General features: G+C 44.8%; 1 protein-coding gene across 4 annotated transcripts in view; it reads left to right on the top strand.

Moving 5' to 3' along the window:
- The window catches only part of reln (reelin), a 101,559-nt gene that overhangs the window by 78,579 nt on the left and 9,777 nt on the right, over positions 1–13,203 (top strand). For all 4 annotated transcript variants that reach the window (XM_074676846.1, XM_074676847.1, XM_074676845.1 and 1 more), the window contains exons 22-51: positions 269–381; positions 2,107–2,244; positions 2,348–2,534; positions 3,191–3,396; positions 3,476–3,647; positions 3,882–4,088; positions 4,178–4,413; positions 4,506–4,663; positions 4,750–4,957; positions 5,067–5,143; positions 5,645–5,803; positions 5,901–6,095; positions 6,950–7,223; positions 7,307–7,447; positions 7,563–7,740; positions 7,825–7,909; positions 7,990–8,172; positions 8,299–8,467; positions 8,605–8,710; positions 8,830–9,056; positions 9,154–9,377; positions 9,466–9,616; positions 9,715–9,973; positions 10,054–10,303; positions 10,432–10,600; positions 10,785–10,925; positions 11,069–11,246; positions 12,406–12,599; positions 12,696–12,946; positions 13,040–13,194. In XM_074676846.1, the coding sequence (XP_074532947.1) occupies positions 269–381; positions 2,107–2,244; positions 2,348–2,534; positions 3,191–3,396; positions 3,476–3,647; positions 3,882–4,088; positions 4,178–4,413; positions 4,506–4,663; positions 4,750–4,957; positions 5,067–5,143; positions 5,645–5,803; positions 5,901–6,095; positions 6,950–7,223; positions 7,307–7,447; positions 7,563–7,740; positions 7,825–7,909; positions 7,990–8,172; positions 8,299–8,467; positions 8,605–8,710; positions 8,830–9,056; positions 9,154–9,377; positions 9,466–9,616; positions 9,715–9,973; positions 10,054–10,303; positions 10,432–10,600; positions 10,785–10,925; positions 11,069–11,246; positions 12,406–12,599; positions 12,696–12,946; positions 13,040–13,194 (5,391 nt within the window). The remainder of the gene's footprint in view (positions 1–268; positions 382–2,106; positions 2,245–2,347; positions 2,535–3,190; positions 3,397–3,475; positions 3,648–3,881; positions 4,089–4,177; positions 4,414–4,505; positions 4,664–4,749; positions 4,958–5,066; positions 5,144–5,644; positions 5,804–5,900; positions 6,096–6,949; positions 7,224–7,306; positions 7,448–7,562; positions 7,741–7,824; positions 7,910–7,989; positions 8,173–8,298; positions 8,468–8,604; positions 8,711–8,829; positions 9,057–9,153; positions 9,378–9,465; positions 9,617–9,714; positions 9,974–10,053; positions 10,304–10,431; positions 10,601–10,784; positions 10,926–11,068; positions 11,247–12,405; positions 12,600–12,695; positions 12,947–13,039; positions 13,195–13,203) is intronic.

The raw sequence follows: 13,203 nt of genomic DNA, 5'->3' as shown, positions 1-13,203 counted from the left end.
ATGTGCTGGAAAAAGCAGTCTTCTGGCAAGTGCAGAATGTAACTCACTAAACGTCCTATACTGTTAATCCTTGCTTGTCTTTCAGTGCTCAAGGTCAGAGATAGCATAATCCTGCATTGGCCTTTTCAGTGCCCATACAGCGGGGTTAGTGCAGCCTTGGGATGATTACGCAGTACATCATGCGCCTTTCTGAAAACTGTGTCCCCAAAATCCAAATGATGAATTCTGTTATCAACATAAACCAAAAACATTTTTGTGTTCCTAACAGGCCTGTCTGCCTGGCATGCCAAGCTGCTCTGAGTTTACAGCTCCCAGTGTCTACCACCCGTCAGAATTCAAAGACTGGAGACGCACCACTCTGTCTCTGCCTCAGAAGACTTGGTGAGCAACACACACCCATGAAACTACTAGAAAAGGTTTTATACCCTGAAGTAATAGTTCTCTGTTTTTGTTTCATGATTCTGGTGTATTAGTCTTTTTCACCATAAAAGATTAATACATCAGAAATGCTATCAGACGTTTGTAGCGTAGCTTAAGTCTCTCATTTTTGGTGGTAAAACTTAGAGATGCTATGTGGAGGATCTGTTTTAATTGCACTCCCTTGCCACCTTGTGGCCTGGACTCTTCGCACCCTGTCGTACACTATTTTTAGTGAGGCGTGTGTTTGTTTTGGAATCAAATGGAGATCGGATCGAGGAATAATTTTCTTTGCTCAAGACAATATTTTACTAGATACAACGCGCTGAGGTAAAGGACTTATTAGTACAGTTACGTAGCGCTATGGTTTTAAATGTGACAGCAAGCAAGCGTTGTAGCAGCCAGCTATATGTTAGCAACACTGGCAGCTTGGTGCTGCGACGTATCTGTAGGCTGACGTGACAAGTTAACACTGTCGGTTTGTAAGTAGTTTAGTAGCTGTTTATATTTAGTTCTGCTGGCAGCCTGGTGCTCCAAGACATGTCCGTAGTGTGTAACATTAGTAAATCCTGGTTAGCTGTGTCCTGCCAGTCATCTATTAAAGGGAGCAAACGTAACCTCACTCTTCATTTTATTGATAGCCTCTCAAGTTTGAACAGACCACTGCAGAATAACTGCTGCATGTGGGTTGGAATCAACATTATCACAAACAGTTTAGCCCCTGTGTTATAGAGTGATACAGCCCGGGCTGTATCGGACTGTATCATTCATTTTATGCGCTCAAATTGTGCCAGTAACCTGTGCCGGTAAATTTTTCAAACTGCTGGATGGAGTTGGGTTTTGAACTTGTGTGTTTGTTCAACCAGCCTGTAATTTTTATGTTGAAGGACTAACAGACTTAAAACCTGTACCAATGCAGTTAGCCCAAACAGTTAATTAGAAGTCCATGTACTGATCCAGCTCTAGCTCAACCATTTATCAACTCAAGTCATCACATAAACCTTCTTTACTGAGCACCGTGACCTCCACCTCCATTTCCCTCTCCTACCAGCTCCTAAATAAAGGCGGTCTAATCTCCTGCAGGGTGTTATGAGAGGTCACAGGGTCATGGCAGTAAATGATAATAAAACAGCCATGGCAGGAGCTGTATGACCAGGAGGTGGACTGAGTTGATATAGGTCACTAACGCAGCAGACCAGGAAACCTCCATGTCGTATAATCCCCAATATACCTGACCAGCTACGCTTCTGCCAACATTTATTATCACTGCACATGCACCGAACAGCATCAGTGATAGACATTCACATGCACCGACACGAGGCTGCACTGCACACACATTCATATCTACAGCTTACCTTTAACAGTGATGGTATTGCCCTCTCTCTGACATTCATATCACACAGTTGCATCACTCCTAGACACTCACACTATCACACACACACACACACACACACACACCACACACATAGAGAAATGGACAGACACTGATGATAAGGTTAATCTTTACCTGCCACAACACCAGATCTACCAATCTCTATTCCCTGTGGAGAGGTAGATTAGTGAGAATAACATGAGGATGTGGGTGACATACATGGATCACGTGCTGCTGTTTAACATTATATTCGACTGAATCCAAAAAGACTTTCATTTAATGTGTGTGTTTGTGTATTTTGTGCCTGATGCGTCCAGGTCCAGTGCCACACGTTTCCGCTGGATCCAGAACTACTATGGAGAACAGGACGAGTGGGCTTTAGACGACATCTACATAGGCCAGCAGTGTCCTCACATGTGCCATGGACACGGCTGGTGTGACCACGGGCACTGCAGGTCAGCTCTCACAGACACTCAACGCAGAGCTCCATGAAGATAAATCTGAGGATGAAATTTTTAAGACAGCTTGAACAAGACTTTATTTATCTTTTGTTTGTAGGTGTGATGATGGTTTCTCTGGAACAGACTGCCAGCCCTCATCCCCACTCTCCTCCAGTGTACTCTCTGACTTTGAGTCCCAGGATGCACTGCTGGCTACATGGCAGGAGGTGATTGGTGGAGAGGTGGTCACACCTGACATGGGCTGTGGGGTGGTCTCATCGGGATCATCACTGTACTTCAGTAAGGTAATTCACCTTTTGAGTTGCTTTTCAAGATTATGAATCTCATCCTTTATGTTTCAGTTCATAACCAGGATATGAAACACGGTTTTAGGAAACAGATTTATTTCATGACATTTTCATTAAGTGTTAACCATGGACTTAAAAACAGGAGTTTAAAAATATGTCTAACTCAAGGTAAAGCTCTATAAACTTTCTCAACAATGTGAGATTACAAAGTTTTTGGGCTAAGGCACGCACTTCTGAGACAGAAACCAGGCACACTAATCCTGTAATTGTCTCTTAGTTTTGGTATAAACCCAGAAAAAAATATAAAAATAATGTGTTTTTAAAATTTTCTCATTTTGAGCAATGTGCAAACTTGGCGGAGGCCTTGTATGCAATCTTTGATTACTTTCTATTTCCTACTGCCAAAAACAGTCGACCTCTGCACCTCTTCCTTGAAAGATTTTCTGAATTACTACAATTGGCTTGAGGTTTACTTCTGCAGCTGTTACTAGGAAACAGACTCCCAGTTTTTTTGCAGTAACATTTATTCCAAGGCTGAAGATATTGGCAAAACAGACAGTATTTATATTTTGATTGCTGGAAAGTTGCCATCTTACAGTGTAAGTGGAACATCTCTTCACATTTACAACTTCCTGTGTGTGTGTTGTTTTCAGGCTGGGCTGAGGCAGCTGGTGAGCTGGGATCTGGACACTGAATGGGCGGAGTTTGTTCAGTTCTACCTGCGGGTGGGCGGAGACTGGGCAGAGTGTAACCAGGCGGACAGCAGAGAGGAGGGAGTGCTGTTGCAGTACAGTAATGACGGGGGCATCAGCTGGGGTCTCATTGCTGAGATGTACTTCACTGACTTCACCAAACCCCGGTGAGAAACTGTTCATGAAAAAAAGAGGAAAAGTACCACTTTCTGTTCCTAATTTAACTGACTCTTCTTTTTCACTCAGTTTTGTCCACTATGAGCTTCCTCTGGCCTCTAAGACCCCCTCCACGAGGTTCAGATGGTGGCAGCCTCTTCACTCTGGAGAGGGCTACGACCAGTGGGCCATTGATGATGTCATAATTTTGTCAGAGAGGGAGAAACACATCATCCCTATGGCCAATCCAACTCTGCCACAGGTCAGGACTCAGTCTGGAGAGTTTTCATTTTTCCTCTTACCTTGTCAGGCAGCTTTTTCTAGGGCTTTCACTTTCTGTGTTGTAATGGAAAATGTCAATAAGTCAGAACAGCCATAAAAATCCTGAATTCTTCCAGGTCGTGTATTTGTTTATCTCATGGAACATCTGTTTTACTGCGTGTGCTGTTATCCTTTAACCCTCTTGAATAAACTTGCCTGTCTTTTCTCTCTACAGAACTTTTATGAGAAGCCGGCTTTTGACTACCCTCTGAACCAGATGAGTGTGTGGCTGATGCTGGGAAATGAAGGCATGGAGAGGGAAAGTAACAACAGCTTCTGTGCACCCACACCGTCTGCCATGGTGTTTGGGCGCTCTGATGGGGACAGGGTGGCCGTAACAAGAGATTTAGCCCTGCGTCCTGGTTACACACTTCAGTTTAAGGTACCTGCATACAAAGTGTAAAATACAGAAAATGATTTTCTGTTCTGCATCATCAGTAATAAATCCTTCTGTGTTTTTTCCTCCACTAGTTGAACATCGGCTGTGAGTCAGAGTTCAGTGCGTCCGCCCCGGTCCTGCTGCAGTACTCCCACGATGCTGGTCGTACTTGGGCTCTGGTGAGAGAAGGTTGTTACCCAGGAACCCCAGGGACAGGCGTCTGTGAGGGCAGTGGTCGTGAGCTCAGAGAGCCAACTGTCTACAACACTGGAGATTATGAACAGTGGACCAGGGTCACTGTGGTCATACCACGCAATGTTGCAGCCAGGTAGAGACTGAAACAGGCAAACTTTTAACTTAAACTTCACCATTATAATTTGAATACCCACTTTGTCTTCTCCCTTCTCCTCATTTCTCCAGTAAAACCAGGTTCCGTTGGTTCCAGGAGAGCAGTGTGTACAGAGATGCCCCTCCTTTTGCCTTGGATGGGGTCTACATCTCTGAGCCCTGTCCAAACCACTGTGGAGGACATGGAGACTGCATTTCTGGAGTCTGCTTCTGTGATATGGGGTACACAGGTACGTGGACGAATACTGAAGAGACAAAAAGAAACTTATACCCATCTCAATGTTCCCTAACGTGTATTTCCTGTCTGTTTCCAAAGTGGAGCAGGATAGTTGTGTCCCATCAGTGGCCAGTCCCACAGAGCTGACAGAAGGCTTTGAGGGTAAGCTGAGTCCACTGTGGCAGAGCCTGAGTGGGGGGAACATCGGAGGTGGCTGTGGCATCATCGGTGAGGGTAAAGCTCTTTACTTCAGCAGCCCTGGGAGGAGAGAGGCACACACAGTTCCCCTTGATACAACCAACACACGGTGAGCTGAGTTCACGTCTAACCAAATCTCATCTGTAAGATAAACAAATGAGATAAATCTATATTTCCTGAATCAGAGATGGAACTTAACCTGTTACTTTTATAAACAGGTTGGTCCAATTCTATATAAGAATTGGCAGCAAGAGTCTGGGACCAACTTGCACCAGGCCTCGCTCTCGCAATGAAGGTAAGTATCACATGGTGTATTCAGGCCCTCTGCTGCATTCATGTGGCAGCTCCTTAACAGTGCAGTCTTGTGAAGCATCCTCATATGATTTCTTCCTCTCACTCTTGGCTTGTTTCCATCTGTTCCTTTTTATATTTTTTTCTTTTGATGAGCTTTGTGCTTCTTTTACGACTCTGTAGGTACAGATCTCGCCTGTGTTGTCACAGTTTTATGTAATAGAGAATCAAAGTGGAGTGTTTCCTGTTTTGTTCTGTACATCAGTCAGCAGATAGTGGATCGCTTGCCTGCGGCAGTGCTTAAGGCTCTGTCTGATTGTTTCTGGTGTGGCAGATAAAACTCTGCCAGCCTCTTTAACAGTGGCTTAAATATTCAGGCGCCTGGACTCTTATCTGTTCTGTTGCATTTTGTTTTTGTTTTCCTCACATCCTGAGGAATTACCCCAGTCAGAGTGCATCTGTAAAACTCTTCTTAACTCTTCTGTTCTATTATTTCTGATCATAGGTGTCATTGTCCAGTTCTCCACCAATAATGGTGTCCAGTGGCAGTTCCTGAGGGAGCTGGACTTCAGTTCTTTCCTGGAGCCCCAGGTGGTGACTATTGAGCTGCCACCTGCAGCCAAGACTTCCTACACAGTATTTCGGTGGTGGCAGCCACAGCAAGGTTAGAGCATTACGAGGGTTCTCAATCCAGCAGCTACTAAACTACATATATTTTTGGAACAGACTTCAAGTTCTTTCTGTCGTTTATCTTTTTATAGGGAAACACTCTGCTCAGTGGGCTCTGGATGACGTATTGATCGGTATGAACGACAGCTCCAGGACTGGATTCCATGATAAGTTTGATGGCTCCACCCCTTTGAGGCACAACTGGTACCGCATCCAGGGCGGGGAGGTGACTGTGGACTGTTTATCTCTGGACACAGCTCTTACCTTCAACTCTGAGGCCATTGACAGTGAGTGATGCACTCATATAACACATGATTAACTCAAAGGATACAAGCTTTTGATTAGAAACTCATGTTATATACAACATATTTCCTGCCTAGCAGACTCTGTCAAGCTGCTCCTGTGAAAAAAAAGACACACAGCTGCATCAGTAAAGCTAATGTATGAGATGTAAAAGTGAGTGTGTTACACTCCATTAATGCAATGAGAGGATGTTACTGGCAAACAGCTGGACTGCTGTGTTAGCTTTTATGGTTAAAAGAGATCAAAGATCGAAGACATATATTCACATACATAGGAATGCATATTCAGTACACCATCCTCACACTTACTTAACAAACCACATAAATAGCTGCACAGTGACATCATTGTACCACGCACGCAGCATGCTGAAATTGAATAACCCGTTAACTGTGGTGCCGGGGGTCCTGAATAATTAATGAGAGCAAACCTGAACGAGCATCCTGCCTGTTATTTATGCTCGCATCAAGCTGTGAGTGCGTTTACTTTATGCAAATATTACATTACAACTGTGCCCTCTCATTTAGCATGCACGGTAAGAGCATGTACTGCGAGACAAGTTTGGCAACACAAGTATAAACATAAAGCTCCCATGCCCCTGTGTGATCATGGTCTGCTACACTCTGTGTCCCTGAGACATGCCTTAAACATGCAAACATTTAGAACAAAACTCTAAAAGACCTGTTCTCTCTTTGAGGCAGTTATGGCATTTCTACCAGGCTCAATGTCTGACATAACATTTAAAAGCATGTGTTCAGTTTATTTTTTTAAAACTTGTGTTAAGTCATTGTGAAGTACAGACCAGAAACTTTGTTCTATTTTTTCCCTTCCCCTTCTGCAGAGAAGCCCAGATATGCAGAGAGCTGGGACTTTGAGGTGTCAGGCTCATCATTCCTCCAGTTTGAGCTGAGTATGGGATGCAGTAAGTCCACTTCCTTCTCCCACGGTGTGCGCCTGGAGTACTCCACAGACTGCGGTCACCACTGGTCCCTTATCACCCCAGAGTGTGTGCCCCCTGCCATTGGGTGTGCTGGTTACACTCAGAGCTCTGTTTACACCTCAACTCAGTACAAACACTGGAGAAGAATCACTGTCTACCTTCCCAGTGCTGCTAAGTATGTATTTTTACTTTCATGTGCAAAACAAGCCTGCAGTTCTGAATGTGCTCAAGATTATTTATCTCTGGTTGACTTCACAGCTCGCCAAGAACTCGATTCCGTTGGATTCAGACACACTTCACTCCAGGAGCAGAGGGATGGGCTCTTGATAACGTGTTGCTTGCTCCTGGCTGTCCCTGGATGTGCTCCGGTCACGGTCTGTGTGATAACGGACGCTGTGTGTAAGTGAATCTCTGCACAGCTGGTTAATTTTAATCCCTGGTCATCGTCACATTTATTATCTGCCTGAATGTAAATTCACAAACCATTACTTTTATTTCCATTCGGCCTATAAAGATGTGATAAGGGTTATGGAGGGGCTCACTGTGTCCCCTTGGCCCCACTGCCATCTGTGCTGAGAGAGGACTTTAATGAGAACCTGCAGCAGGAGACGTGGCCGGAGGTGTACGGGGCAGAGAGGGGAACTCTGAGTGGAGAGCCTCTAAAGTCTGGCATGGCTCTCATCTTTAAAGGGGTAAGAGGATTGATTCTGTTTAATCACAAGATACAACTGGTTATCTGTGGAAAATTCACCAAAATTACAATACTCCGTCCTCAGGATGGTATGCGAATGATCGTATCACGGGATCTGGACTGTACCAACACTCTCTATATCCAGTTCTCCTTCAAATTTATCACCAAAGGTAACATACCAGTATGTATTTATATTTTTGTGACTTTTGTAAGTTATTGTTTTGATAATCAATCTTTCTGCTTTTTTTAGGCGTTCCCGAGCGCTCTCATTCAGTGCTGCTGCAGTACTCTGTGAATGGAGGAATCAGCTGGCTGATGCTGGATGAGTTTTACTTCCCAGCTTCCACTGACACTCTGTTCCTGCACCTGCCGCTGCCAGCCAGCGCTCAGACCAACGCCACTCGCTTCAGACTCTGGCAGCCTTACAACAGTGGTGAGCAGATACATGCTGTTCACACTTTATTCTGCTCTCTGCCCCTCTTGTCTGTTTGTTCTCAACACTCACTATTCAACCTGTTAACTTAACTGTAAATAAACTTCACAATATTCTGCCATTCAGGTAAGAAGGAGGAGGTGTGGGTCATAGATGATCTCATCATTGACGGCAGCTCTTTACACAACACACCGGTGGTCATAGACGGCTTCGAAGAGGGTCCAAATGAGTCCAACTGGCTCTTCTTCCCTGGAGGAAACACTGGCCTCTACTGTCCCTACCAGAAGACTGGACTGTGAGAGCACATTTACTTTTGAATGTTAATGATGACAGTGTGTTCTTCCATTATTCATGAGCCCAATGGTGATAAAATTTGCAGAAGGCTATTTTCTTTTTTAGCTTTGACCAGTATTGTGTGTTTGTGTGATGCAGAGAAGAGGATGAGTCAGCCATGGTGTTTGTCTCCAGCGAGCTTGGGGAGCACTCCATTACCACCAGGGACATTGACGTAAATGAGAACACTATCATCCAGTTTGAGGTACGCTTACACAGCTGTGATGACATCTTTTACAAGAAACAACCTTAGTTTTCTTCATTCAAACCATAAATCATATCACATCATGTCTGATGGTGTCGTGTGTGGTTCTGTTTCTCCAGATAAATGTGGGCTGCACAGCTGAGAGCTCGTCTGCCAACCCAGTACGTCTTGAGTTTTCACGGGACTTTGGTGCCACATGGCACCTTCTGGTACCCCTGTGTGCCGGTGCACCACAACCCTCCTCACTGTGCTCCACAGAGCTCCATCCCGCTAGTATCTATTTCCCTGGTACAACTCAAGGCTGGAGGAGAGAAGTCATTCACTTTGGGAAGCTTCGCCTCTGTGGGTAAGACAGGATACATCTTGTGGAGTAGATGTTCAAATCAAACTTCTTGTTATATTTCATCCATCTGTAATCTTAATCTGTATCTGCATCCCTTCAGGTCTGTGAGGTTCCGCTGGTATCAGGGTTTCTTTTCAACTGGCTCTAATCCTCCAACCTGGGCATTAGACAATGTCTACATTGGCCCACAGTGTCAAGACATGTGTAACGGTCACGGTGCTTGTGTTGGAGGCACCCACTGTGCCTGTGATCCTGGCTACTCTGGATCAGACTGCTCTGTGCCTGAAACCCCCAACCCTGACTTCCTGAAAGAGGACTTTGAGGGTAAATAAATCAGAAATTATATTTCATTTCATTTTTTAAAGCATCTCTGTATTTTTTTTGCACATTATGTGTGTGGTTGTTCCCAAAGGGGGAGCTGTTGATGCTGAGCGCTTCAGACTTCTAAGTGGTGGTAAACCGTCCAGGAAGTGTGGTATCATGTCCAGCGGGAACCATCTGTTCTTCAGCGAGGATGGACTTCGCATGTTAGTCACCACTGACATGGACCTGTCAAATGCCAGGTAGAGCTACAAAAGCAAACACAGATATGGCAATATGTTATTGTCATGAATGATGTTCTTCAGTGATACTTGTGTCTGTTGGTGGCTTTGGTTTCCAGATTTGTTCAGTTCTTCCTACGCCTCGGCTGTGGAAAGGCGGCTCCAGACCCTCGCTCTCAGCCAGTTTTGCTCCAGTTCTCTGTGGATGGGGGTCTAACCTGGGGTCTTCTCCAGGAGTTTCTTTTCAGCAACAGCAGTAACCAAGCTCGACTGGTGGCTCTGGAGATCCCTCTGCGAGCCCGCACTTCATCCACTCGCCTCCGCTGGTGGCAGCCCTCTGAGAATGGACACTTTTATAGCCCATGGGTCATTGACCAGGTACAAAGATCCATCCATCACACATCCATCTCTAAATCTTTCATCTAAGTTAATGTAGTGCTCTTTACATGGGTCTCTAGGTGGTAGTGGGTGGCAGTGCCAGTGGATGGGGACCTCTGGAAGATGATTTCTCCTCCATTGACGGGCGCTCATGGCTCCTTCACCCTGGAGGAACCCGGATGCCTGTTTGTGGCTCTGATGGGCCTGCTTTCGCCTTCATCGAGAAGTCAAACACTCGTTATGCTGTCACCACTGATATCAGCTTGGGTCCAGATGCCTTCATCCAGTTTGACTTCTCTGCCTCCTGCTCAGTCACCAACTCCTGCTACTGTAAGAACTAAAAAACTCTGCAGAAACCAGGAATGGCAGAAATGTTGGATTGTTTTTAGGCTGTCAGGATGTGATGTTGGGAGTTGTTCTTGCAAGTTCTCTAAGTGTTCATCTCCTGTTCTCTGCAGCTGTAGAGTTGGAGTATTCTCTGGATCTGGGTCTGACGTGGCAGCCTGTGGTCAGAGACTGTCTACCCACCAGCCCTGACTGCATCTCCTACACCCTGCAGAGGCTGCTGGTTTCTGATACTTACAACAAGTGGGGGCGTGTAACAATGCCTATCCCATCATATGCCAGGTCAGAACTGCTCCAGACCACGGACAGACACTCGAACAAACAAGCATTACTTCAAACATCCAATTTTTTCCACACAAACTTACCCTGTTACAAATCATGTCGGCTGGATTTATTGTTTAATTCTGTTTACATTGACCTTAAATCCCTAACCCATGAAATGTATCCGTGTAATTTATGCCCTCAGGTCTCCAGCCACAAGGTTCCGCTGGTTCCAGCAGGCTCCCTTTGATAAGCAGCAGACCTGGGCTCTGGATAATCTCTACATAGGAGATGGCTGCCCAGACATGTGTTCTGGACACGGACGCTGCCAACAGAGCTCATGTGTGTAAGTAGTCAGCAATCATATTTCTATGTGTCTTCAACTTAAAAATAATACCCTCTCAGTATTTATTTTGTTGTATCAAAGTGAGCACATTTCCGATCTCCGGCCCTGAATCTGGTTTCTTGTATGTGACTCGCTCTATCCAGGTGTGATCCAGAGTGGGGCGGAGAATACTGTGACGAGCCTGTGGTTCCTCTGCCGTCGCAGCTGAAGGACAGCTTCAGTCGAGCTCCCTCGCTCAGCCACTGGCACATCCTAACGGGTGGAAAACTCAGCACAGTGTGTGGAGCTGTCGCCTCTGGCGCTGCTCTGCACTTTAGTGGGGTAAATATACATAAACGTCTCCCTGCTTTTGAGTTTTGTGTTTTTTCCTTTTTTCATCTGCTTCGGAGGTAAAACATTATCTTTTCTTTGGACTTCATGGATGATTAGGGCACTGAAATACATTCATAGACTAATAAACTTCCATACTCTCACTTTGTGGTGGCCGAAAGGACAAACTTCTGCTTTAAAGAAAACAAAACACAACTAGAAAAGAACTCAGAGAGTGCAGACATCTGCCAAGCATATAGTCATTAATGCAACATTTTAGTCCTACTTTAATGTTATACTCCTTTTCAGCAGACTGTCTGCTAAAATTTAGTGTTAGTTGCAGGTTTGTATGATAATTTGTTACCTGATAGTGTTGAAAATGATGATGACCCAGTACATATTTCATATTCGGGATATTGTATTGTATTGTTTTGCAAAGCAATCTGACCATTTATCATGGAGTTATATACACATATGGTGAAAATGGCACTATCTCACAATGACAAAGAATCCTTTAAAATAGTCCTGGATCCAGGCGGTGATCCAGATCACCTCCAAAATTGTATCACTTCTTTATTATCCAAGTTTGAACATTTCCTGAAAATTTCATCAAGATCTGTTTGTTACTTTTTGAGTTATGTTGTTCACAGCCAAACAGACAAACACTCCCAAAAACACAACCTCCTTGGTGAAAGTTATGAATGGTCAATTAAAAGCAAGCAGCTGTAACAGTATCTGAAGTCTGGAGTACATCTCTTAGAGTCTTACAGTAATCTTTCCATGTAAAGGCCACAAAGTAAGTAGCTTTCAAACCTTTTGTGCAGCTCAGATTTTCCTCCAAGCACTCAGAGCAGTTAAAAATGACGAGTATTGACAGGATGATGTTGAATGGACGCTTTAAAAGGAATACTCCTTCAGAATAATCATCTGGATCTGTCTCAAGTTTGAGATAAGTTATGACCCAGGATCAAACTGTTTTGGTATTATCTTTATTAGTTTCTATTGAGGTCATCTTCCTTTAATTTCCACTGCAACAAAATAGCACTCAAACTTTAAAAGCTTTGATTTGTTTCTTGAGGGGTGATACAGCAAAAAGAAATCCTGCTGGGAAAAAGAGAAACAGACACTACAGACCTTTCCTGGCTGATCTTTTGTTTTCATCTGTGCACAGAGTTGCAGCCGTCAGCTGGTGACAGTTGACCTGAACTTGACCAACGCTGAGTTCATCCAGTTCTACTTCATGTACGGCTGCATGATCCCGCCAAGCAACCGAAACCAGGGCGTGCTCCTCGAGTACAGTCTGAACGGAGGAATTAACTGGCACCTGCTGACAGAGATCTTCTACGATCTATACACCAAGCCTGGGTGAGTTTTCATGTAAAAAACACATGTTTACAACACTATTTATAAAATAATCAACATAACAGTGAAGCAAGAATATCTGTGAATCTCTCTGTTCAGGTTTGTGAATGTGCTGCTGCCACCTGCTGCCCGCCAGGAAGGAGTGCGTGTGCGCTGGTGGCAGCCACAGCATGAGGGACTGGATCACAGCGATTGGGCTCTGGATAATGTCCTCATTGCAGGATCAGACCCTCGAGCACAGATATCCGACACATTTGGAGGGGTGGCGCTTCCAAACCATGAGAGAGCTCCAGCTGACGAGACGTCAGGAAGGATCGGGGAGCTCAGCGAACAAGAGGAAACACCTATAGGTAAAACTGAGTTGAAGAGTCTGCACAAACAAGTTAATCAAATTTTTTTCACAGATGTAAAATGCATTCCTTTCTTTCTGTCTGTGCACTCAGCGAGCGATCACTGGTTGTTCTCAGAGGACTGCTCAGTGCAGCGTTTCTGCAGCTCTCCTGATGGAGTGATGGTGTGTGGCAATGCTGACGGGCGAGAGGTGTATGCAGTCACACATGATATCATTCCTGACAAGGGCTGGGTCATGCAGTTTAAGGTAACCACA

This window comes from Halichoeres trimaculatus, unplaced genomic scaffold (assembly GCF_033239565.1).
Source record: "Halichoeres trimaculatus isolate MK-OKI-2021-1 unplaced genomic scaffold, fHalTri1.1 fHalTri1_scaffold_10, whole genome shotgun sequence".
Lineage (NCBI taxonomy): Eukaryota > Metazoa > Chordata > Actinopteri > Labriformes > Labridae > Halichoeres > Halichoeres trimaculatus.
Note: the sequence above shows the minus strand (reverse complement) of the source record. Positions and strands in the feature narration are given on the sequence as shown.